Source organism: Staurois parvus, unplaced genomic scaffold (assembly GCF_062004578.1).
Source record: "Staurois parvus isolate SC_StPar_1 unplaced genomic scaffold, SC_StPar_1.0 ptg002317l, whole genome shotgun sequence".
NCBI classification, from domain to species: domain Eukaryota; kingdom Metazoa; phylum Chordata; class Amphibia; order Anura; family Ranidae; genus Staurois; species Staurois parvus.
In genome coordinates, this window is record NW_028320113.1 from 28964 (window position 1) to 54936 (window position 25973).

Sequence of the window (25973 nt, forward strand, 5' to 3'; positions counted from 1 at the left end):
GGCCCCTGTACCGCCTCCTCATGCTGCTGCCAGGCCCGTAATCTGCCATGGGCCCCCGTACCGACTCCTCATGCTGCTGCCAGGCCCGTAATCTGTCATGGGCCCCCGTACCGACTCCTCATGCTGCTGCCAGGCCCGTAATCTGCCATGGGCCCCTGTACCGCCTCCTCATGCTGCTGCCAGGCCCGTAATCTGCCATGGGCCCCCGTACCGACTCCTCATGCTGCTGCCAGGCCCGTAATCTGTCATGGGCCCCCGTACCGACTCCTCATGCTGCTGCCAGGCCCGTAATCTGTCATGGGCCCCTGTACCGCCTCCTCATGCTGCTGCCAGGTCCAGAGTGTGTCATGGGTCCCTGTACGGCCTCCCATTGCTGCTGTCTCCATCGCCACACTCTGCCATGTGCCACTTTCAGGTCTCCTCACACTGCTGGTGGGTTCCATTTTGTCATAGGGTGCTGTATGGCCTCCCATTGCTGCTGCCTCCACCGCCACACTGTGGCTCCACACTCTGGTTTTGGCCCCGTGACTGCCGAAATGAGTGAAGTGTGCGGTGATTCTAAGATGGACGGCACTCATCTGCATGTCATACTGACTGACAGTATTATTTCTCTTCCCCAGCAGACTCCAAGGGCATTTAAATTAAAGGTACAGTGTTCTGCACTAATATAAAGGCTCTCTGAAGCCTAGAAACACCCTTTTATAAGTTAAATTCGCAGCGAATATATTCGACTCGAATCGAATTTATTCCGCGAATTCACCGAATCAGCCGAATCAAATTTTTGAATACTTCGCTCAGCTCTAATCATTACGTTGGATGTTGCGGATCGTTACGTCGGATGTTGCGGATCGTTACGTTGGATGTTGCGGATCGTTACGTCGGATGTTGCGGATCGTTACGTTGGATGTTGCGGATCGTTACGTGGGATGTTGCGGATCGTTACGTCGGATGTTGCGGATCGTTACGTTGGATGTTGCGGATCGTTACGTGGGATGTTGCGGATCGTTACGTTGGATGTTGCGGATCGTTACGTTGGATGTTGCGGATCGTTACGTTGGATGTTGCGGATCATTACGTCGCATGTTGCGGATCGTTACGTTGAATGTTGCGGATCGATACGTCGGATGTTGCGGATCGTTACGTGGGATGTTGGGAATCGGTACGTCGGATGTTGTGCATCGTTACGTCGGATGTTGCGGACATTGAACGTGGGTTCACACGCACGGGACGGCCATTGATCGCGGGTTCACACGCATGGGACGGACATTGAGCGCGGGTTCACACGCATGGGACGGACATTGAGCGCGGGTTCACACGCATGGGACGGACATTGAGCGCGGGTTCACGCGCATGGGACGGACATTTAGCGCGGGTTCACGCGCATGGGACGGACATTGAGCGCGGGTTCACACGCATGGGACGGACATTGAGCGCGGGTTCACACGCATGGGACGGACATTGAGCGCGGGTTCACGCGCATGGGACGGACATTGAGCGCGGGTTCACACGCATGGGACGGACATTGAGCGCGGGTTCACACAGACGGACATTGAGCGCGGGTCCTCGGCCATCGATGGATATAGTATACGGGGGTGGGCCCATCGTCCGGTACATACGATATGACGTGTATTTCTCTTGTAGTTCGGGGATGTTTTCGGCCATCTTGAGGGATATCTGTCCACATCGATGAGCGGTCTGCAGTGAGTATCCTGGGTGCGGGGGATGGGAAGAAGTATGGTGATTGGCTCAGGAAGTTCTGTGGCGCCTCAGTTCATTGACAAGCGATTTGTAGTTCGCTTACACTTTTTTTTTTTTATACTTTACCTTTTTTGGACACGAGGGAGGAGACACCAGGGATGGGACAGGAGAGAGGAGACACCAGGGACAGGACACGAGAGAGTAGACACCAGGGATGGGACAGGAGAGAGGAGACACCAGGGACGGGACACGAGAGAGGAGACACCAGGGACGGGACAGGAGAGAGGAGACACCAGGGACGGGACACGAGGGCGGAGACACCAGGGACGGGACAGGAGAGAGGAGACACTAGGGACGGGACATGAGGGCGGAGACACCAGGGACGGGACACGAGGGCGGAGACACCAGGGACGGGACAGGAGAGAGGAGACACCAGGGACGGGACACGAGAGAGGAGACACCAGGGACGGGACACGAGGGAGGAGACACCAGGGACGGGACAGGAGAGAGGAGACACTAGGGACGGGACACGAGAGAGGAGACACCAGGGACGGGACACGAGGGAGGAGACACCAGGGACGGGACAGGAGAGAGGAGACACTAGGGACGGGACACGAGGGCGGAGACACCAGGGACGGGACACGAGGGCGGAGACACCAGGGATGGGACACGAGGGCGGAGACACCAGGGACGGGACACGAGAGAGGAGACACCAGGGACGGGACACGAGGGAGGAGACACCAGGGACGGGACACGAGGGAGGAGACACCAGGGACGGGACAGGAGAGAGGAGACACCAGGGACGGGACACGAGGGCGGAGACACCAGGGACGGGACACGAGGGAGGAGACACCAGGGACGGGACACGAGGGCGGAGACACCAGGGACGGGACACAAGGGAGGAGACACCAGGGACGGGACACGAGGGAGGAGACACCAGGGACGGGACACCAGGGAGGAGACACCAGGGACTGGACACGAGGGAGGAGACACGAGGGAGGGTACACGAGGGAGGAGACACCAGGGATGGGACACGAGAGAGGAGACACCAGGGACGGGACACGAGGGAGGAGACACCAGGGACGGGACACGAGAGAGGAGACACCAGGGACGGGACACGAGGGATGAGACACCAGGGACGGGACACGAGGGAGGAGACACCAGGGACGGGACACGAGAGAGGAGACACCAGGGACGGGACACGAGGGAGGAGCACCAGGGACGGGACACGAGAGAGTAGACACCAGGGACGGGACACGAGGGAGGAGACACCAGGGACGGGACACGAGGGAGGAGACACCAGGGACGGGACACGAGGGAGGAGACACCAGGGACGGGACACGAGGGAGGAGACACCAGGGACAGGACACAAGGGATGGGACACCAGGCACAGGACACATGGGATGGGAAACCAGGGACGGGACACAAGGGATGGTACACCAGGGACGGGACACAGGGGATAGGACACGAGGGACGGGACACAAGGGATGGGACATCAGGGAGAGAACAATAGGGATGGGACACGAGGGACAAGACACAAGGGATGGTACACCAGGGACAGGACACGAGGGATGGGACATGGGGGACAGGACACAAGAGAGGAGACATGAGAGACAGGACACAAGGGATGGGAAATGAGGGACGGGGGAATGGACATGAAGGTCAGGATACTGGGGGACAGGACACAATATAGGGGACCGAACATGATGGGCAGAATGCTGGGGGTTCAGAACAGGTTATGGGGGAGAGGACATGAGGGATGGGGGGAATGGACATGAGGGACAGGAGATGGGTCATGAGAGACAGAATGCTGAAGACAGGACAGGTTATGAGGGAAAGGATACCAGGTGACAGGACACAATATGGGGGACAGGGGGACCGGACAGGATGAGGAATGGTGGGAAAGGACATGAAGGTCAGTATACCGGGGGGACAGGCCAGGACATGGGTTACAGGACATGAGGGTCAGGATATGGGGGGGGATAGGACATGAGGGACAAGATATGGGGGGACAGGACATGAAGGATGGGGGTGACAGGACACAATATGGAGGACAGGACATGAGGGATAGGACACAATATGGGGGACAGGACATGAGGGATAGGACACAATATGGGGGACAGGACATGAGGGAAGGGGGGACAGGCGAGGCCAGGACATGAGGAACATGAGGGTCAGGACACGTTCTTCCCGGTCTTGTATGTCATGTTATTACAGATTGTTTTCCTTGGTAGACCCAGCGAGGGACACGTGACCATCGTCCACTCCTTCTCCATGCTGTATGAGGTCACTGAGGAGGCTCTTCGAGAAGAACTGAAAGTCTCTTCACTGCGGTGTGAGGAGGGGAATGGCTCCTGTATCTCCCTTCTTGGAAGAGACGTCTACCAGAGTAAGATGTGGTAGAATCCGTGTAACATGTTGGGGCTCTCCCGCCACTCCGGTATAGGTGGTGCCTGGAGTTGGGGGCAGTACAGAATGGGAAGGGGTGGGGTCAGAGGTCAAGGAAGGAAGTGGTGCCTAGGCAGACCTTCCATGAACTCATGGCAGAGATGGAATTGATGCATTTCAGAGATCCCCACAATTTTCTTCTTCAGTCCTCTGACAGAGGGTCAACCCCTTCACACTCCATCCGAAACTGAAAACCAGGTTTTAGCTGGAGATACACTTTATACTAAGAGGTGGAGCCAGATGAACAATCGCAGGCACCCAGATTAAACTTCAGCTCCACAAGTCAAGTCCAGTAGAATGAAAAGCTTCCGTCGGAGCCTTGGTACATCTTCAACTCATATGGGGCTCATCACAGCTCCATTTTGGTCATACTCTAACAAGTCATACTCTAACAAAATGTATAAACTAGAGAAGAAACGTCTGAGATTTCCGACAGTCTTAGGAAAAATGGGAATTAAAGCTGTAGTGCAGTTATAGCCTACATCTTCTTACCCTCAGCAGACACAGCCCAGTATCTCCCAACTCTAATGGTTGGCCCCTCAGACACAGCCCAACATCTCCCAACTCTAATGGTTGGCCCTTCAGACACAGTCCAACATCTCCCAACTCTAATGGTTGGCCCCTCAGACACAGTCCAACATCTCCCAACTCTAATGGTTGGCCCCTCAGACACAGTCCAACATCTCCCAACTCTAATGGTTGGCCCCTCAGACACAGCCCAACATCTCCCAACTCTAATGGTTGGCCCTTCAGACACAGTCCAACATCTCCCAACTCTAATGGTTGGCCCCTCAGACACAGTCCAACATCTCCCAACTCTAATGGTTGGCCCCTCAGACACAGCCCAACATCTCCCAACTCTAATGGTTGGCCCCTCAGACACAGCCCAGTATCTCCCAACTCTAATGGTTGGCCCCTCAGACACAGCCCAGTATCTCCCACATCTCATGGTTGGCCCCTCAGACACAGCCCAGTATCTCCCAACTCTAATGGTTGGCCCCTCAGACACAGCCCAGTATCTCCCAACTCTAATGGTTGGCCCCTCAGACACAGCCCAGTATCTCCCACATCTCATGGTTGGCCGCTCAGACACAGCCCAATATCTTCCATCTCTCATGGTTGGCCCCTCAGACACAGCCCAATATCTCCCAACTCTAATGGTTGGCCCCTCTGTCCAAGTATACCACGTCCACCGCCACCCCTCTGTCCAAGTATACCACGTCCACCGCCACCCCTCTGTCCAAGTATACCACATCCACCGCCACCCCTCTGTCCAAGTATACCATGTCCACCGCCACCCCTCTGTCCAAGTATTCCACGTCCACATCCACCCCTCTGTCCAAGTAGACCACGTCCACCGCCACCCCTCTGTCCAAGTATACCACGTCCACCGCCACCCCTCTGTCCAAGTATACCACATCCATCGCCACCCCTCTGTCCAAGTATACCACATCCACCGCCACCCCTCTGTCCAAGTATACCAGGTCCACCGCTACCCCTCTGTCCAAGTATACCACGTCCACCGCCACCCCTCTGTCCAAGTATTCAACGTCCACCGCCAACCCTCTGTCCAAGTATACCATGTCCACCACCAACCCTATGTCTAAGTATACTACGTCCACCCCTCTGTCCAAGTATACCACATCCACCGTCACCCCTCTGTCCAATTATACCACGCCCACCGCCACTCCTCTGTCCAAGTATACCACGTCCATAGCCACCCCTCTGTCCAAGGTTTTGCTCACCCCCTCATAAAAAGAAATCAGATTTGTTTGACAACTTCTGTCTTTCATGAATCCACGCTGTCTGTTGGTTACAATATTTGTTTCCAGCAAGAACTCATCTCTGTGGTCTTTTATTAAACTCTCCAGTATCTTCCCAACTATAGAAGTTACACTAACAGGTCTATAATTACTTGGGAAAGATTTCGAACCCTTTATAAATATTGGCCCCACATCTCTCATGGTTGGTTGCTCAGACACAGCCCAGTATCTTCTTTTTGTGTCATGGTTGGGCCTTCAGACATAGCTTAGTATCTCCCATCTCTCATGGTTGGCCCAGTAGAAACAGCCAAGTATCTCTCATCTCTCATGGTTGGCCCAGTAGAAACAGCTCAGTATCTCTCATGGTTGGCCCAGTAGAAACAGCCCAGTATCTCCCATCTCTTATGGTTGGCCCAGTAGAAACAGCTCAGTATCTCTCATCTCTCATGGTTGGCCCAGTAGAAACAGCCCAGTATCTCCCATCTCTCATGGTTGGTCCAGTAGAAAGAGCCCAGTATCTCCCATCTCTCATGGTTGGCCCAGTAGAAACAGCCCATTATCTCCCATCTCTCATGGTTGGCCCAGTATCTCCCATCTCTCATGGTTGGCCCAGTATCTCCCATCTCTCATGGTTGGCCCAGTAGAAACAGCCCATTAACTCCCATCTCTCATGGTTGGCCCAGTAGAAACAGCCCAGTATCTCCCATCTCTCATGGTAGGTCCTTCAGACACAACCCAGTTTCTCCCCTATCTCATGTTTGACTCCTCTGGTACAACCCAGTATCTCCCATCTCTCATGGTTGGCCCAGTAGAAACAGCCCATTATCTCCCATCTCTCATGTTTGACTCCTCAGGTACAGCCCATTATCTCCCATCTCTCATGGTTGGCCCCTCCGTATCTGATGTCACCTTTCGCTGTCTAATCTCTCCATCTCCCTCCTGCAGGTCTCAGTCTATGTGACTTTGCATCATGTGACTCTGCCTCCAGCGACTGTCAGAGCCATGCCGGTCTGGTGACTTGCGAGTGCCGGAGTGGATATTATAAATTCAACCCCAGTGACCGCTCATGTAGAGGTGAGTGATGGACACCTAAAGGCAATAATGACCTAACTGCAAGTCATCACTACAGGGCACTAACATGCAGTACCTACCTACTACCTACTAAGCCATCACTACAGGGGCACTAACATGCAGTACCTACCTACTAGCTACTAAGCCATCACTACAGGGGCACTAACATGCAGTACCTACCTACTACCTACTAGGCCATCACTACAGGGGCACTAACATGCAGTACCTACCTACTACCTACTAGGCCATCACTACAGGGGCACTAACATGCAGTACCTACCTACTACCTACTAGGCCATCACTACAGGGGCACTAACATGCAGTACCTACCTACTAGCTACTAGGCCATTACTACAGGGGTACTAACATGCAGTACCTACCTATGTGTCATAACTACAGGGACACTATCATGCAGTACCTACCTATGTGTCATAACTACAGGGACACTATCATGCAGTACCTACCTACTAGGCCATCACTACAGCGACACTAACATGCAATACCTACCTACATGTCATAACTACAGGGACACTAACATGCAGTACCTACCAACTAGGCCATCACTACAGGGACACTAACATGCAGTACCTACCTACTAGACCATCACTACAGGGACATTAACTGCAGTACCTACCTACATGTCATAACTACAGGGACACTTACCGGCAGTACCTACTTACGTGTCATAACTATGGGGACTCTGTACGCTGTAGATAATGCGGCCTCTGCATCTGTCTGTAGGTGGCACCAGGGGAGGCCAATAGTAGTAGCATTAGTGAGGTCAGCTGACTTGCTTGGGTTTGATTGGCTCACGTCTTCCGACGTTCTCAGGATGGAGATTCTCCAACATTTCATCACACATAGAGCACTGGGGTTGGCGTGAATGGCAGATTTGTATGAAGTGGGGGGGGGGGGGGTGTGCCATAGAAATTGAAGCCTTTCTTATTGTGCTGATTTCTACTTGCAGCATGTGAGAGCGGATTCTGGTGGATGGAGGGTCAGTGCCGGAGGTAAGTCACGCCGTGAGCTTAATTCTCCACTTTTTGTTCTCGTCCATTGAGGGACACAGGAATTTAGATACAGTCAGTCGGGTTATACTGCCACCTACAGGAGAATTGGACACTGGCAAATGGGCAAATTGTAAACCAGCCACAGGATAACTCCGCCTCTACCCAGCATGCCTCAGTGTCTCACTAATGTCCTCTTTCATCCTGGTCTGCAGAATCAGGTTGGTCTTCAGTGCTCTCCCTTTTGGTTGTGTTGATAGGTTTCCCTATCAGGTAGGAGGTCCCACCTCATCCAATCAGAGTCGAGTGTTAGTCCTCCAGACGGTTCCTGTGCTGTAGGTGGTCCCCAGTCCTCCTAGTGTGGTCCGTAACGTGTTTGCTCAGCTGGATTGTGTTTTGGATCTCCAGACTGTATCTGAAGAAGACAGCGGTCCTTCAATGAAGGAGAAGAAGACAGCGGTCCTTCAATGAAGAAGAAGAAGACAGCGGTCCTTCAATTAGGGAGAAGAAGACAGCGGTCCTTCAATGAAGGAGAAAAAGACAGCGGTCCTTCAATGAAGGAGAAGAAGACAGCGGTCCTTCAATGAAGGAGAAGAAGACAGCGGTCCTTCAATGAAGGAGAAAAAGACAGCGGTCCTTCAATGAAGGAGAAGAAGACAGCGGTCCTTCAATGAAGGAGAAGAAGACAGCGGTCCTTCAATTAGGGAGAAGAAGACAGCGGTCCTTCAATGAAGGAGAAGAAGACAGCGGTCCTTCAATGAAGGAGAAGAAGACAGCGGTCCTTCAATGAAGAAGAAGAAGACAGCGGTCCTTCAATTAGGGAGAAGAAGACAGCGGTCCTTCAATGAAGGAGAAAAAGACAGCGGTCCTTCAATGAAGGAGAAGAAGACAGCGGTCCTTCAATGAAGGAGAAGAAGACAGCGGTCCTTCAATGAAGGAGAAGAAGACAGCGGTCCTTCAATGAAGGAGAAGAAGACAGCGGTCCTTCAATGAAGGAGAAGAAGACAGCGGTCCTTCAATGAAGGAGAAGAAGACAGCGGTCCTTCAATGAAGGAGAAGAAGACAGCGGTCCTTCAATGAAGGAAAACAAGACATCTGTCCTTCAATGAAGGAGAAGAAGACAGCTTTCCTTCAATGAAGGAGAAGAAGACACCTGTCCTTCAATGAAGGAGAAGAAGACAGCGGTCCTTCAATGAAGGAGAAGAAGACAGCGGTCCTTCAATGAAGGAGAAGAAGACAGCGGTCCTTCAATGAAGGAGAAGAAGACAGCGGTCCTTCAATGAAGGAGAAGACAGCGGTCCTTCAATGAAGGAGAAGAAGACACCGGTCCTTCAATGAAGGAGAAGAAGACAGCGGTCCTTCAATGAAGGAGAAGAAGACAGCGGTCCTTCAATGAAGGAGAAGAAGACAGCGGTCCTTCAATGAAGGAGAAGACAGCGGTCCTTCAATGAAGGAGAAGAAGACACCGGTCCTTCAATGAAGGAGAAGAAGACAGCGGTCCTTCAATGAAGGAGAAGACAGCGGTCCTTCAATGAAGGGGAACAAGACACCGGTCCTTCAATGAAGGAGAAGAAGACAGCGGTCCTTCAATGAAGGAGAAGAAGACAGCGGTCCTTCAATGAAGGAGAAGAAGACAGCGGTCCTTCAATGAAGGAGAAGAAGACAGCGGTCCTTCAATGAAGGAGAAGAAGACAGCGGTCCTTCAATGAAGGAGAAGACAGCGGTCCTTCAATGAAGGGGAACAAGACACCGGTCCTTCAATGAAGGAGAAGAAGACACCGGTCCTTCAATGAAGGAGAAGAAGACAGTGGTCCTTCAATGAAGGGGAACAAGACACCGGTCCTTCAATGAAGGAGAAGACAGCGGTCCTTCAATGAAGGAGAAGAAGACAGCGGTCCTTCAATGAAGGAGAAGAAGACAGCGGTCCTTCAATGAAGGAGAAGAAGACAGCGGTCCTTCAATGAAGGAGAAGAAGACAGCGGTCCTTCAATGAAGGAGAAGAAGACAGCGGTCCTTCAATGAAGGAGAAGAAGACAGCGGTCCTTCAATGAAGGAGAAGAAGACAGAGGTCCTTCAATGAAGGAAAACAAGACATCTGTCCTTCAATGAAGGAGAAGAAGACAGCTTTCCTTCAATGAAGGAGAAGAAGACACCTGTCCTTCAATGAAGGAGAAGAAGACAGCGATCCTTCGATGAAGGAGAACAAGACTCCGGTCCCTCTGGGAATTCCATCCATGCTCTGGGTACTGTCTGACCACAAAACTGAAGCATGCTGGGTAGAGGAGTGGGTCGTACCGTGGACTGACTTGCAGTTTTTTTTGTTTTTCAGTGTCCAGACCACCTGTAGGCAGGGGTGGACAGACCATTTAGGCTCTCAGGCACTGCCCGAGGGCTTGGAGTCAGTATGGGTCCCCATAAGATGCCCCTGGTACCTTTCATAGGCTTTTTTGTGTGTGATTTGAGTGTGGGCGAGGTCACAGGGGCCCCATGATTTCCTATTGCCTGGGGGCCCCATGAGTTGTCAGTCTGCCTCTGCCTGTAGGTGGCCATATACTGTAGCCCAACTGTATCTGAATTCCTGTGCCCCTTGCACCTTGATGGACTGCAAACGTTTGGCATCTTGGACACCAGTTTGAATATTTCCTGATCCAGTCACTGTGAGGAGCACAGCTAACGCCGGCGACGGGAATGCTGCATGCAGTGTGTGGAGGGCTGGATGTTGTATGTCATCTCTATGGATGAACTGATCTCATGCAAACTGCCCCCCCCCCACCATCAACTGACCATCTGCTGTATCTCCCTCTGTTGTCTTCCAGGTGCCCCCTGGGATATGGCGGCTTCAACTGCCAAGAGGGTGAGTGCCATCAACTGCCCATCTCCATGGGTACCGATTACACTGTGCCCCTCCCCCCACCATACCTACAGAGAAGACAGTATAGTATATGTGTGCTCAGAGAGTTCTCCATACCCATGTATTGTGTAAAATAATGGGGGAGTATTGGGGTGTGGTGGTGCAGGGTGGGGCGTAATGGCTCAAGGTGTGGTATATTGGGGTGTGATGACACAGGATGGGTTACAGTGGGGTATGTGGTGTCATAACTCAGGATGGGGTGTATTGAGGTGTGATGTCTCAGGATGGGGCGTATTGGGATGTGATGTCTCAGGATGGGGTGTGATGACTCAGGATGGGGCGTATTGGGATGTGAAGGCTCAGGGTGGGGCGTATTGGGATGTGAAGGCTCAGGATGGGGTGTATTGGGGTGTGATGTCTCAGGATGGGGTGTATTGGGGTGTGAAGGCTCAGGGTGGGGCGTATTGGGATGTGATGTCTCAGGATGGGGTGTGATGACTCAGGCTGGGGTGTATTGGTATGTGAAGGCTCAGGGTGGGGCGTATTGGGATGTGAAGGCTCAGGATGGGGCGTATTGGGATGTGAAGGCTCAGGGTGGGGCGTATTGGGATGTGAAGGCTCAGGATGGGGCGTATTGGGGTGTGAAGGCTCAGGATGGGGCGTATTGGGATGTGAAGGCTCAGGATGGGGCGTATTGTGGTGTGAAGGCTCAGGATGGGGCGTATTGGGATGTGAAGGCTCAGGATGGGGCGTATTGGGATGTGAAGATCAGGATGGGGCGTATTGGGGTGTGAAGGCTCAGGATGGGGCGTATTGGGATGTGAAGGCTCAGGATGGGGCGTATTGGGATGTGAAGGCTCAGGATGGGGCGTATTGGGATGTGAAGGCTCAGGATGGGGCGTATTGGGATGTGAAGGCTCAGGATGGGGCGTATTGGGTTGTAAATGGCTCTGGATTGGTTATAATGGGGTGTGATTGCTCAGTAAGGGTTATAACGGGTGTAATGGCTCAGAATGGGGTGTGATTGCTCAGGATGGGTTATAATGGGTTGTGATGGGTCAGAATGACGTGTGTTGGGGTGTGAAAGCTCAGGATGGGTCGTATTGGGATGTGAAGGCTCAGGATGGGGCGTATTGGGATGTGAAGGCTCAGGATGGGGCGTATTGGGATGTAAATGGCTCTGGATGGGTTATAATGGGGTGTCATGGCTCAGAATGGGGTGTGATTGCTCAGGATGGATTATTATGGGTTGTCATGGGTCAGAATGTGGTGTATTGGGTTGTAAATGGCTCCGGATGAGTTATAATGGGGTGTGATTACTTATTCAAGGTTATAATGGGGTGTGATGGCTTAGAATGTGGCATACTGGGTTGTAAATGGCTCTGGATGGGTTATAATGGGGTGTGATTGCTTATTCAGGGTTATAATGGGGTGTGATTGCTCAGTAAGGGTTATAACGGGGTGTGATGGCTCAGAATGGGGTGCGATTGCTCAGGATGGGTTATAATGGGTTGTGATGGGTCAGAATGATGTGTTTTGGGGTGTGATGGCTCAGAATGGGGTGTGATGGCTCAGAATGGGGTGTGATGGCTCAGCGTGGATTATAATGGGGTGTGACGTGTATTGGGGTGTTACAGAGATGTATAACATTCTGTCTCCCGTAGCTCTCCTGCTGGTGGTGATTGTGGAGTCCTGCGCTGTCGGTGTCCTTCTGGTGTCACTGGTCGCCGTTCTCTTCTGTTACTTCCGGTAAGTACCTCCCCTCTATATCCTATAGAAACGGGGCGATCACCGTCTTGTGGTGCCCTGGGGCTGCCAGAAGGTGAAGCTTAGATGACACAACAATGACACTCTCAGCCCCACCCTGCACATAGATTTTCCAGCTCGCGGGACCACAATCCTGAGAGCGATGGTCAATGGGTTTAGTTAATGAAGCGATTCACCCTTTAAACTGCCACCACCGACATTTTTTTACTGAGAAGCCGAGCGCCTTCCCAGTGTCAGCAATAGAATAAACGTCTGTAACGTGCGCTGCTACCACACACAGGCATATTCAGAGATTTACACGTCACAAGGCAGAGGGGGTAGGCAGGGGGGGTGCTTTGAGTTTCTCTTAGCGCATTACAGAGAGTTTTAACACTTTTTTAATAATGAAAATGCTGCAAATAAAATATTTACACTAAAAAGGTATTACAGAGAAACAAAGAGAGACAACAAAGTCCAATCAGTCAAGAAGACGGAACGTTGGCTCTCATATGGATTGATGGGTCTTCCTTGGTTTGCTGGTACACGAGAGCCGACCACTGCAGGGGCAGCCCCCTTTTCTTGTCGGTAAGGGCGATGTGGACAGAAATGACTTGATTAATCATCCGGTCCAAGGCGTGGTTGCTGGGATGGCACTGTTGCAGGCCATAGACGGGTCGAAAACCGGACGTTTTAAAAAAAAAAAAAAAAAAAAAAAAAAAAAATCGGTCATTTGATCGGCCAACATTACCACCAATGGTAAAAAAAATCGGCCGATTTTCGTCCTGCCTGCGGCTGACATTTAATGACTTCTGTCCCTGCAGAGAACTCCGCTAATATATGTGACATGAAAGTCTTGCGGTTGCAACAATGTATCCATTTGTATCCATTTCGGATACAGATGGTTTTATTCGGATACAAATAGATACATTGTTGCAACCGCAAGACTTTTCATATAAAATATAATAACGGACTGGAATTCTTTTTCTTCTTCTTCTTCTTCTTCTTTTCTTCTCCTTCTTTTCTTCTCCTTCTTTTCTTCTCCTTCTTTTCTTCTCCTTCTTTTCTTCTCCTTCTTTTCTTCTCCTTCTTTTCTTCTCCTTCTTTTCTTCTCCTTCTTTTCTTCTCCTTCTTTTCTTCTCCTTCTTTTCTTCTCCTTCTTTTCTTCTCCTTCTTCTTCTCTTCTTCTTCTTCTTCTTCTTCTTCTTCTTTTCTTCTTCTTTTCTTCTTCTTTTCTTCTTCTTTTTCTTCTTCTTTTTCTTCTTCTTCTTCTTTTCCTTCTTCTTTTCCTTCTTCTTTTCCTTCTTCTTTTTCTTCTTCTTTTCTTCTTCTTTTTCTTCTTCTTTTTCTTCTTCTTTTTCTTCTTCTTTTTCTTCTTCTTTTTCTTCTTCTTTTTCCTCTTCTTTTTCTTCTTCTTTTTCCTCTTCTTTTTCTTCTTCTTTTTCTTCTTCTTTTTCTTCTTCTTTTTCTTCTTCTTTTCTTCTTCTTTTTCTTCTTCTTTTTCTTCTTCTTTTCTTCTTCTTTTTCTTCTTCTTTTTCTTCTTCTTTTTCTTCTTCTTTTTCTTCTTCTTTTTCTTCTTCTTTTTCTTCTTCTTCTTCTTCTTCTTCTTTTTCTTCTTCTTTTCTTCTTCTTCTTTTTCTTCTTCTTTTTCTTCTTCTTTTTCTTCTTCTTTTTCTTCTTCTTTTTCTTCTTCTTTTCTTCTTCTTCTTCTTCTTCTTCTTCTTTTTCTTCTTCTTTTCTTCTTCTTCTTTTTCTTCTTCTTTTCTTCTTCTTCTTCTTCTTTTTCTTCTTCTTTTTCTTCTTCTTTTCTTCTTTTTCTTCTTCTTTTCTTCTTCTTCTTTTCTTCTTCTTCTTTTCTTTCTTCTTCTTTTCTTTCTTCTTTTCTTCTTCTTCTTTTCTTTCTTCTTCTTTTCTTCTTCTTCTTCTTCTTCTTTTCTTTCTTCTTCTTTTCTTTCTTCTTCTTTTCTTTCTTCTTCTTTTCTTTCTTCTTCTTTTCTTCTTCTTTTCTTCTTCTTCTTTCTTCTTCTTCTTTCTTCTTCTTCTTTTCTTCTTCTTCTTTCTTCTTCTTTTCTTCTTCTTCTTTTCTTTCTTCTTCTTTTCTTCTTTTCATCTTCTTCTCCTTCTTTTCTTCTTCTTCTTCTTTTCTTCTTCTTCTTTCTTCTTCTTCTTTTCTTCTTCTTCTTTCTTCTTTTCTTTCTTCTTCTTCTTTCCTCTTTTCATCTTCTTCTCCTTCTTTTCTTCTTCTTCTTTTCTTTTTCTTCTTCTTCTTCTTTTCTTCTTCTTCTTTTCTTTCTTCTTCTTTTCTTCTTCTTCTTCTTTTCTTCTTCTTCTTCTTTCTTCTTCTTTTCTTCTTCCTCTTCTTTCTTCTTCTTCTTTCTTCTTCTTCTCTTCTTCTTCTTCTTTCTTCTTCTTCTTTTCTTTCTTCTTCTTTTCTTTCTTCTTCTTTTCTTCTTCTTTTCATCTTCTTCTCCTTCTTTTCTTCTTCTTCTTCTTTTTCTTCTTCTTTTCTTCTTCTTCTTCTTTTTCTTCTTCTTTTCTTCTTCTTCTTTTCTTTCTTCTTCTTTTCTTCTTCTTCTTTTCTTTCTTCTTCTTTTCTTCTTCTTCTTTTCTTTCTTCTTCTTCTCTTCTTCTTTTCTTTCTTCTTCTTTTCTTCTTCTTCCTCTTCTTTTTCTTCTTTTCTTCTTCTTCTTCTTCTTTCTTCTTCTTTTCTTTCTTCTTCTTCTTCTTTCTTCTTCTTTTCTTCTTCTTTCTTCTTCTTTCTTCTTCTTTTCTTCTTCTTTCTTCTTCTTCTTTTCTTCTTCTTCTTCTTTCTCTTCTTCTTTTCTTTCTTCTTCTTCTTTTCTTTCTTCTTCTTTTCTTTCTTCTTCTTTTCTTCTTCTTTTCTTCTTCTTCTTCTTTCTTCTTCTTCTTTCTTCTTCTTCTTTTCTTCTTCTTCTTCTTTTTCTTCTTCTTTTCTTCCCTTTATTTTCTTCTCCTTCTTTTCTTCTTCTTCTTCTTTTTCTTCCTCTTCTCTTCCTCTTCTTCTTCTTCTTATACTTCTTCTTTTCTTCTTTTTCTTCTTCTTTTCTTCTTCTTTTTCTTCTTCTTCTTTTTCTTCTTCTTCTTCTTTTCTTTTTCTTCTTTTCTTCTACTTCTTTTTCTTCTTCTTCCAGGTCACGGCTCATGTGCAGATTTTTTATCGGTAAAACAATCGGCCGATTTGCCCATCATTGCCGGGAAGATCGGCCGATTGCCAAAATCGGCTGATTTTTTTACCAACTTAGTGATAAAAAAAATGTGCCAAAACCCCGAAAAACGGCCCACCAATTAACCCACTAACGGTGCGAAAATAGGACAATCTTCTTTTTGCCCGATAAAGATTTTTGACCCGTCTATGGCCTGCATTCGTTCACGACCATGTCCCAGCTAGTTTTCTGTAGGTACTATTTGTCTTTGCCTACCTACAGGTTACAGGCTGAGAACTTGCGTATTATTGTCCAGCATTGAATGACTGCAAAACGGCCACATATTTCTTCCTAGCCGCAAGACGCACCATTGCCAGGGCCTAGAAGAAGCCTTCGGTTGGGTTCCTGGAGGTGAGGAGCATCTTGACCACCCTCATGGTTCATGAGAAAATGACAAGTATAGTCCACAACTCTCATTCCAAATTCATCAAAGTGTGGAGCCCATGGTGGACCTATGCTCCTCCCACCCTGCCCCCAACCAGCCTGGGAATTCCAGACCGCAGTGGGATGCCACTGGACTTGCAGGAACCTCTTTCTGCTCCTACCTAGCCCTGCTTCTTTCACTCCTCTTCTTCTCTTGCTGGTACACGAGAGCTGACCACTGCAAGAGCTGTCCCCTTTTCTTGTCGGTAAGGGGGATGTTGACAGGAATGACTTGACCAATCATCCGGTCCAAGGCGTGGTTTCTGGGATGTCACTATTTATGACCATGTCCCAGCTAGTTTTCTGTAGGTACTATTTGTCTTTGGCTACCTACAGGTTACAGGCTGAGAACTTGCGTATTATTGTCCAGCACTGAATGACTGTAAAACGGCCACATATTTCTTCCTAGCCGCAAGACGCACCATTGCCAGGGCCTAGAAGAAGCCTTCGGTTGGGTTCCCGGAGGTGAGGAGCATCTTGACCACCCTCATGGTTCATGAGAAAATGACAAGTATAGTCCACAACTCTCATTCCAAATTTATCTAAGTGTGGAGCCCATGGTGGTCCTATGCTCCTCCCACCCAGCCCCCAACCAGCTGCTGTGGGACGCCACTGGACTCGCAGGAACCTCTTTCCGCTCTTACCTAGCCCTGCTTCTTTCACTCTTCTTCTTCTCTTGCTGGTACACGAGAGCTGACCACTGCAAGGGCAGCCCCCCTTTCTTGTCGGTAAGGGGGATGTTGACAGAAATGACTTGACCAATCATCCGGTCCAAGGCGTGATTGCTGGGATGTCACTATGTTTGCGTATTATTGTCCAGCATTGAATGACTGTAAAACGGCCACATATTTCTTCCTAGCCGCAAGACGCACCATTGCCAGGGCCTAGAAGAAGCCTTCGGTTGGGTTCCTGGAGGTGAGGAGCATCTCATGGTTCATGAGAAAATGACAAGTATAGTCCACGACTCTCATTCCACATTCATCAAAGTGTGGAGCCCATGGTGGTCCTATGCTCCTCCCACCCTGCCCCCAACCAGCCTGGGAATTCCAGATCACTATGGGACGCCACTGGACTCGCAGGAACCTCTTTCCGCTCCTACCTAACCCTGCTTCTTTCACTCTTCTTCTTCTCTTGCTCTCCAATGTATTAACGTGTGCAAAAAACATCTGCGCACATATGGGCACTGGCACCAAACGGCTTATTTAAGCTGGACATGGATGGATTGCTGAGTGGTCTTCAGCTAGTTCCTGCTTTACCTGAGCCTTGACCTGCCATATCTGCGTACCCTGCGCACGACTCGGCTTGTCCCTGACCTTTCTTTGGATTTCTGCCTGCCTACTGTGACCTCAGCTTGTCTTCTGACTCTGCTCCTGTCTTGTGTTCTTGTACCTCGCTGTACGTCTGTGGACAGATCCCGGCTCGTACCCTGACTGTGTCCTCTGCCTGATGTTCCTGTACCTCGCTGCCTGACTGTGGACAAATCCCGGCTCGTATCCTGACTCTGTCCTCTGCCTGATGTTCTTGTACCTCCCTGCCCGGCTGTGGAAAGATCCCGGCTCGTACCCTGACTCTGTCCTCTGCCTGATGTTCTTGTACCTCGCTGTCCATCTGTGGACAGATCCGGGCTCGTATACTGACTCTGTCCTCTGCCTGATGTTCTTGTACCTCGCTGCCCGACTGTGGACAGATCCGGGCTTGTACCTTGACTCTGTCCTCTGCCTGATGTTCTTGTACCTCGCTGCCTGGCTGTGGACAGATCCGGTCTCATACCCTGACTCTGTCTTCTGCCTGATGTTCCTGTACCTCGCTGTCCGTCTGTGGACAAATTTAGGCTCGTATCCTGACTCTGTCCTCTGCCTGATATTCCTGCACCTCACTGCCTGGCTGTTGATGACCTTTTGGGTTGTATCCCGGCTACACTCGTATCTGCCAAGCAAGAGTCGCTCTGTTCCAGTTCCTGGTCCCTGTATGGTAATCTACGGTCATCTTCTTCCTGAAAACCCCCTCTAGTGCTACCTGCTACACTGGCCCTTGTGCAACTCTGCGTCCTCACACTCCTTGTGGTCACTACCAGGAGTGTTGGACAAGAGGGCAAGAGAAGCCCCATCTCCAGTCACCACCAGGGGTGTTGGACAAGAGGGGGAAGAAAAGCCCCATCTCCAGTCACCACCAGGGGTGTTGGACAAGAGGGGCAAGAGATCCCCATCTCCAGTCACCACCAGGGGTGTTGGACAAGAGGGGCAAAAGAAGCCCCATCTCCAGTCACCACCAGGGGTGTTGGACAAGAGGGGCAAGAGAAGCCCCATCTCCAGTCACCACCAGGGGTGTTGGACAAGAGGGTAAGAGAAGCCCCATCTCCAGTCACCACCAGGGGTGTTGGACAAGAGGGGGAAGAGAGGCCCCATCTCCAGTCACCACCAGGGGTGTTGGACAAGAGGGGCAAGAGAGGCCCCATCTCCAGTCACCACCAGGGGTGTTGGACAAGAGGGGGAAGAGAGGCCCCATCTCCAGCCACCACCAGGGGTGTTGGACAAGAGGGGCAAGAGAGGCCCCATCTCCAGCCACCACCAGGGGTGTTGGACAAGAGGGGCAAGAGAAGCCCCATCTCCAGTCACCACCAGGGGTGTTGGACAAGAGGGGCAAGAGAAGCCCCATCTCCAGTCACCACCAGGGGTGTTGGACAATAGGGGCAAGAGAAGCCCCATCTCCAGTCACCACCAGGGGTGTTGGACAAGAGGGGCAAGAGAAGCCCCATCTCCAGTCACCACCAGGAGTGTTGGACAAGAGGGGCAAGAGAGGCCCCATCTCCAGTCACCACCAGGGGTGATGGACAAGAGGGGCAAGAGAAGCCCCATCTGCAGTCACCACCAGTGGTGTTGGACAAGAGAGGCAAGAGAGGCCCCATCTCCAGTCACCACCATGGGTGTTGGACAAGAGGGACAAGAGAAGCCCCATCTCCAGTCACCACCAGGGGTGCTGGACAAGAGGGACAAGAGAAGCCCCATCTCCAGCTCGATCTCCACCAGGTACGTGACATATAACTTCAGAATGAATTTAGATGCAACAGGTTTCGGATGCCCAGGAATTGGGCTGTCCCGGCACTTCTAGGGTAGTGGTGTTTTGGGCTGAAGGTGCTACAAATGAACAGCTGGAGGTATTTATGTCCTTCTTCTTGCTGTGCTCTTATTATTTCATGAGTTATGAAATCTACTGGGATTATGAATTCTACCAAGAAGAGAAGACAAATGTGGATTGCTAGGGACTTCAGCTAGGGAATTTACGAGAGGGGGGAGATCTGGCAGGTATCTTTGACTCTTTTATTAGGGTTTCTAGACTGAAGTGTGGGTTCGGCCAATAGGTGTGAGAAGGTCTTCATCTGTCCTCTCAAGGATCTGATAAGGGGGTTCTGTCCTTAGCTAACAGTTTGTGTATTGGATGAACTGAAGGGAGGAGGGAGGGGGAAGGTCACTGTGTCCTTCTAACAGAATGGCTGTCATGGACATCTTTTCATGGGCCCAGTTGCTCACAACCATTGCAGTAGGCTCCTCTGGTGCAGAGTCTGATGTAGTAGCTAGTATTTAGTTATTAATGATTTATTCAGTTTTTCTCTCCTCTACATCTTCAATCTGCTTTGGACAGACGGTCTTTGTGCCACCGTTATCTCTGCACTTTGTCCGGTGAAATGATTTGGCAGGTTCTGGCGGTGTGGCCCGTTTCTTGCACAATTGCTGGCAGCTTAGCTGTGTTCTGAGGGTGTGAAGAACCTGCAGGAGGTGTCAGTTTGGGATGAATGAACCCTTTGTTTTCCCACCAGGGTCCCCAGCGGAGGGCAAAAAAAAACGGACACAGGAGGTTATCACAGATCATGGTACATGGGCTGTGAGGACACCAGATAAGATTGCACACACGGGACTACGATCTTGTGACATCCATCCTGTAAGAGAACTAATGACCAGCTGGCCTTGGGTGTCACCCAGGGGAGGACTGACAACTCATGGGGCCCCCGGGCAATAGGGGATCATGGGGCTCCTGTGTCCTTGCCCAAACTCAAAAAAGCCTATGAAAAAGGTACCGGGGGCATCTCATGGGGCCCCCTACTGGCCCCGGGCCCTCGGGCAGTGCCCGAGTTTCCAAAGGGTCAGTCCACCCCTGGTGTCACCTGTGCGATCAGAAACTACCCTGACTGAGGGGGCATCAGAGTGGTTTCACTCTAATCTGGAACCAATCTGAATCCTCTGACTATGGCAACATGGCATCATTCTGGCAACAGGTATGGAGGAGGGAAGGTCAGGGAGGGCGCCAGTGTACAAGACCACTGTTCTTGATGCCATCTCCAGTGGCCATGTTCACAGGGAGAGCAAGAAGGAGGGGCTTGCTTATGGGGGACATTCTAATGTGCTTGGGGACCCATATTACTTCAGAGCGACCCTGCTGATGTATTCATAAATGGGACGTGTCAGCCACCAGAGGGTTGGGAAACCCCATCTAGATACCTTGATTCCTGTACTTCTGATAATGACTGGTCACCTACAGGGAAGAAGGCCATGGTGATGAATCCTTTCATTCCAGCTGCCAAAGTGCTGAAATGACAAAGTGTTGGATTTCTCAAGTTCAGAAAGATTTTCATACACTTGTGGAGGAAGACCTTTGGAATATTGCACCATCATGTTGTCTAGGAACGTAGACGTAGACTTTGGTTGACCAGGCTTGGTTTAGGATCACATTTGGATCTCGTCTTCCTCTAGTGGAATTATCACATTATACTAATCTCTAATATAGGCTTTCATTTTCTTTTATCGGTCTGTTTCTTTTCCAGGAGAAAGCAAAAACCAAAACCCACCTTCATGGACAGGCTCGTCCTGGGGGTCCCCTCCGACCAGCCAGCTCTGAGGCTGCCAAGAGCCCAATTCTCCTGGAGAAGAGAATGGGAATGGACTGACCAAGCTGGAAAGAACCTGGAGGATCTCCATCGGGACGGGCCAGTGCTGGTAAGGTTCCTTCTCCAGGGCCAGTGGGTAGAGAGAGAGGGGGGGGGTGTATCATTGGGACTTCATATGACCATTATTGATCGATTCTTGGATGATACTCTTTTTTTAAATGTTACATTATCGAATATCTTACTATCAACCAATTACACGGCTGCAGATACACAGATGCAGTCTTCCATTGCCCTATACCTACCCCTCCTTCCATTGTCCTCCTCCTGCCATTGTCCTCCTCCTGCCATTGTCCTCCTCCTGCCATTGTCCTCCACCTACCCCTCCTGCCATTGTCCTCCTCCTGCCATTGCCCTATACCTACCCCCCTGCCATTGTCCTCCTCCTGCCATTGTCCTATACCTACCCCTCCTGCCATTGTCCTCCTCCTGCCATTGCCCTCCTCCTGCCATTGTCTTCCTCCTGCCATTGTCCTCCACCTACCCCTCCTGCCATTGTCCTCCTCCTGCCATTGCCCTATACCTACCCCCCTGCCATTGTCCTCCTCCTGCCATTGTCCTATACCTACCCTCCTGTCATTGTCCTCCTCCTGCCATTGTCCTATACCTACCCTCCTGCCATTGTCCTCCTCCTGCCATTGTCCTCCTCCTGCCATTGCCCTATACCTACCCCCCTGCCATTGTCCTCCTCCTGCCATTCTCCTATACCTACCCCTCCTGCCATTATCCTCCTCCTGCCATTGCCCTATACCTACCCCTCCTGCCATTGTCCTCCTCCTGCCATTGCCCTATACCTACCCCTCCTGCCATTGTCCTCCTCCTGCCATTGTCCTCCTCCTGCCATTGTCCTCCACCTACCCCTCCTGCCATTGTCCTCCTCCTGCCATTGCCCTATACCTACCCCCCTGCCATTGTCCTATACCTACCCTCCTGCCATTGTCCTCCTCCTGCCATTGTCCTATACCTACCCCCCTGCCATTGTCCTCCTCCTGCCATTGTCCTATACCTACCCTCCTGCCATTGTCCTCCTCCTGCTATTGTCCTGTACCTACCCTCCATTCTCTGTCCTTTATCTCCAATCATTGTCCTTTACATACCCCTCAAGCAGACTCTTAGGCTCATGTATGGACTGCAGACTCATAGACTCATGTATGGACTGCAGACTCATAGACTCGTGTATGGACTGCAGACTCTTAGGCTCGTGTATGGACTGCAGACTCTTAGGCTCGTGTATGGACTGCAGACTCTTAGGCTCGTGTATGGACTGCAGACTCTTAGGCTCGTGTATGGACTGCAGACTCTTAGGCTCGTGTATGGACTGCAGACTCTTAGGCTCGTGTATGGACTGCAGACTCATAGACTCGTGTATGGACTGCAGACTCATAGGCTCGTGTATGGACTGCAGACTCATAGGCACATGTATGGACTGCAGACTCATAGACTCGTGTATGGACTGCAGTCTCTTAGGCTCATGTATGGACTGCAGACTCATAGACTCGTGTATGGACTGCAGTCTCTTAGGCTCATGTATGGACTGCAGACTCATAGGCTCATGTATGGACTGCGGACTCATAGGCTCATGTATGGACTGCGGACTCATAGGCTCATGTATGGACTGCGGACTCATAGGCTCATGTATGGACTGCGGACTCATAGGCTCATGTATGGACTGCGGACTCATAGGCTCATGTATGGACTGCGGACTCATAGGCTCATGTATGGACTGCGGACTCATAGGCTCATGTATGGACTGCGGACTCTTAGGCTCATGTATGGACTGCGGACTCTTAGGCTCATGTATGGACTGCGGACTCATAGGATCATGTATGGACTGCGGACTCATAGGCTCATGTATGGACTGCGGACTCTTAGGCTCATGTATGGACTGCGGACTCTTAGGCTCATGTATGGACTGCGGACTCTTAGGCTCATGTATGGACTGCGGACTCTTAGGCTCATGTATGGACTGCGGACTCTTAGGCTCATGTATGGACTGCGGACTCTTAGGCTCATGTATGGACTGCGGACTCTTAGGCTCATGTATGGACTGCGGACTCTTAGGCTCATGTATGGACTGCGGACTCATAGGATCATGTATGGACTGCGGACTCATAGGCTCATGTATGGACTGCGGACTCTTAGGCTCATGTATGGACTGCGGACTCTTAGGCTCATGTATGGACTGCAGACTCTTAGGCTCATGTATGGACTGCAGCAGTCTATAGCTGATAACATTTTTCCTTCTCTTTGATAGAACCAAAATTCGGAACCATCAGATATCCAGATGAGGACCTTTGGAAGGGTTCCCATTCCTTCCATCACAAACTTTAATGGCGGCAGTCACAATCTGGCTTTTATCGATGATGACTAGGCCTGGGGTGGCCCGGGCCTCATATTGACCCGCTGTGATGGTTCTGTTGGAACTGATATCTCAGTAGGAACAGAAGATGTGAAGATTCCTCCTTGTCTGGTCCTTCAGGAACCACAATGACAACCATAGACTGTGCCTGACTCTTGTCTACTCTTCAGTTGTCACCTGAGACATGGACGGTCTGTATATAATTGACCATATGACCAGCACATGGACCTTCTACAATGGAGACAACATTCTGCCCTGTACAGGGATCCGGACATTGTCTGTACTCTGAGGACCTTCTGTATATAATGACCAGCACATGGACCTTCTACAATGGAGACAACATTCTGCCCTGTACAGGGATCCGGACATTCTCTGTATGGAAGAGGAATCTGCCAGAAACTTCGTATTTATACTTCATTCCTCCTCCTTATCTTTGATGAACCTGTCAGCATCAGTCCAACTGAGGGCCACCTACAGTCAGGTCCATAAATATTGGGACATGGACACAATTCTAACATTTTTGTCTCTATACACCACAATGGATTTGAAATGAAACGAACAAGATGTGCTTTAACTGCAGACTGTCAGCTTTAATTTGAGGGTATTTACATCCAAATAAGGTGAACGGTGTAGGAATGACAACAGTTTGCATAGGTGCCTCCCACTTGTTAAGGGACCACAAGTAATGGGACAATTGGCTTCTCAGCTGTTCCATGGCCAGGTGTGTGTTATTCCCGCATTATCCCAATTACAATGAGCAGATAAAAGGTCCAGAGTTCATTTCAAGTGTGCTATTTGCATTTGGAATCTGTTGCTGTCAACTCTCAAGATGAGACCCAAAGAGCTGTCACTATCAGTGAAGCCATCATTAGGCTGAAAAAACAAAACAAACCCATCAGAGAGATAACAAAAACATGAGGCGTGGCCAAAACAACTGTTTGCAACATTCTTAAAAAGAAGGAACGCACCGGTGAGCTCAGCAACACCAAAAGACCCGGAAGACCACGGAAAACAACTGTGGTGGATGAGCGAAGAATTCTTTCCCTGGTGAAGAAAACACCCTTCACAACAGTTGGCCGGATCAAGAACACTCTCCAGGAGGTAGGTGTATGTGTGTCAAAGTCACCAATCAAGAGAAGACTTCACCAGAGTGAATACAGAGGGTTTGCCACAAGATGGAAACCATTGGTGAGCCTCAAAAACAGGAAGGCCAGATTAGAGTTTGCCAAACGACATGTAAAAAAGCCTTCACAGTTCTGGAACAACATCCTATGGACAGAGGAGACCGACATCAACTTGTACCAGAGTGATGGGAAGAGAAGAGGATGGAGAAGGAACTGCTCATGGTCCTCAGCATACCACCTCATCAGTGATCATGGTGGTGGTAGTGTCATGGCGTGGGCATGTATGGCTGCCAATGGAACTGCTTCTCTTGTATTTATTGATGATGTGACTGCTGACAGAAGCAGCCGGATGAATTGTGAAGTGTTTCGGGTGTGCTGTTCCCCTCATATTTGTTATATAACTGTGCATTGTATCACCAATTCTTATCTCACCATGTTTGTTTCTATGTCTTGATCTGTTGCTGCCGTCTGCTGGCCAGAATTTGCATGCTGCATGCCTCTGTTATAGCTAGTAAGTGTTTTCTCTGCTGGGCGTGGTTTTAGGCAAGACTTGGTTCTGGTCACTTCCTGCAGCCATTTTATCTGCTACATAGCTGTGTGACAGGACATTCAATACCCTGGGCTTGTGAAGGCATCAGTTTTTGACCAGCAGTTGGCCTCAGGAAAGATATCACAGGACAGCATGAATACCTCTACTACCTTACAGTATTGTATCACTGTTTGTCGCTGTATTTGGACCAAATAAACCCACGCTGATTTCATTCCCGTGTATACGTTTGGATCCATCTAACCTGAGCATCTGCCGGTCCGGTCTGCTCCACTGCTTGGATACGAAGGTAGGAAGTTACACAGCCATTATCAGATATACCTTCATTCGCCTTCATGTGGGGACAGAACAGTCAAAAACTGCCTTAAAGTCCAAACCCCGCTACAGATTCCCTCAGAGTCCAGTACCACGCTCAGGAATCTCCCTAGCAACAGGCCCACTTGCAGCAAATCTGCCCGGCTACAGTGCATGTTCCACAAGCCTATGCGGAAGCACTGCGCATACGCAGTATCTATAGTCTCGCCTGGAAGTCCTCCACAACTCGCCAAGCCATTCTTTACATCCTATATTAACCTTTCCTCGCATAATAGAAGTGCTGTCTATGCACGTTCCTTACACTGCCGTGGCCGCCGCAAAACCCTGCAATTCACTCTAAATATCTTAGAAATTTTGTCAAGGTGACCTATCGGAGCTGTACGGCGATTTTCAGCGTCCAATTCAAAAGTTCATTTTCTTAAAGAGACAGCGCACCTTAAGTCAAAATGGCCGAAAAGGACTT

At 49.5% G+C, this 25973-nt stretch overlaps 1 protein-coding gene across 1 annotated transcript; it reads left to right on the top strand.

The window, feature by feature from the left end:
* The first annotated feature begins 1555 nt into the window (after positions 1-1555).
* LOC149431259 (protein HEG homolog 1-like) lies at positions 1556-25409 on the top strand. Its single transcript, XM_089665745.1, has 8 exons — positions 1556-1700; positions 3933-4087; positions 6855-6983; positions 7948-7990; positions 10804-10841; positions 12503-12587; positions 21046-21217; positions 23420-25409. The coding sequence occupies exons 1-8, from the start codon at positions 1687-1689 to the stop codon at positions 23534-23536; spliced, it is 753 nt and encodes a 250-aa protein (XP_089521871.1). The 5' UTR covers positions 1556-1686; the 3' UTR covers positions 23537-25409.
* The last annotated feature ends 564 nt before the right edge of the window (positions 25410-25973 follow it).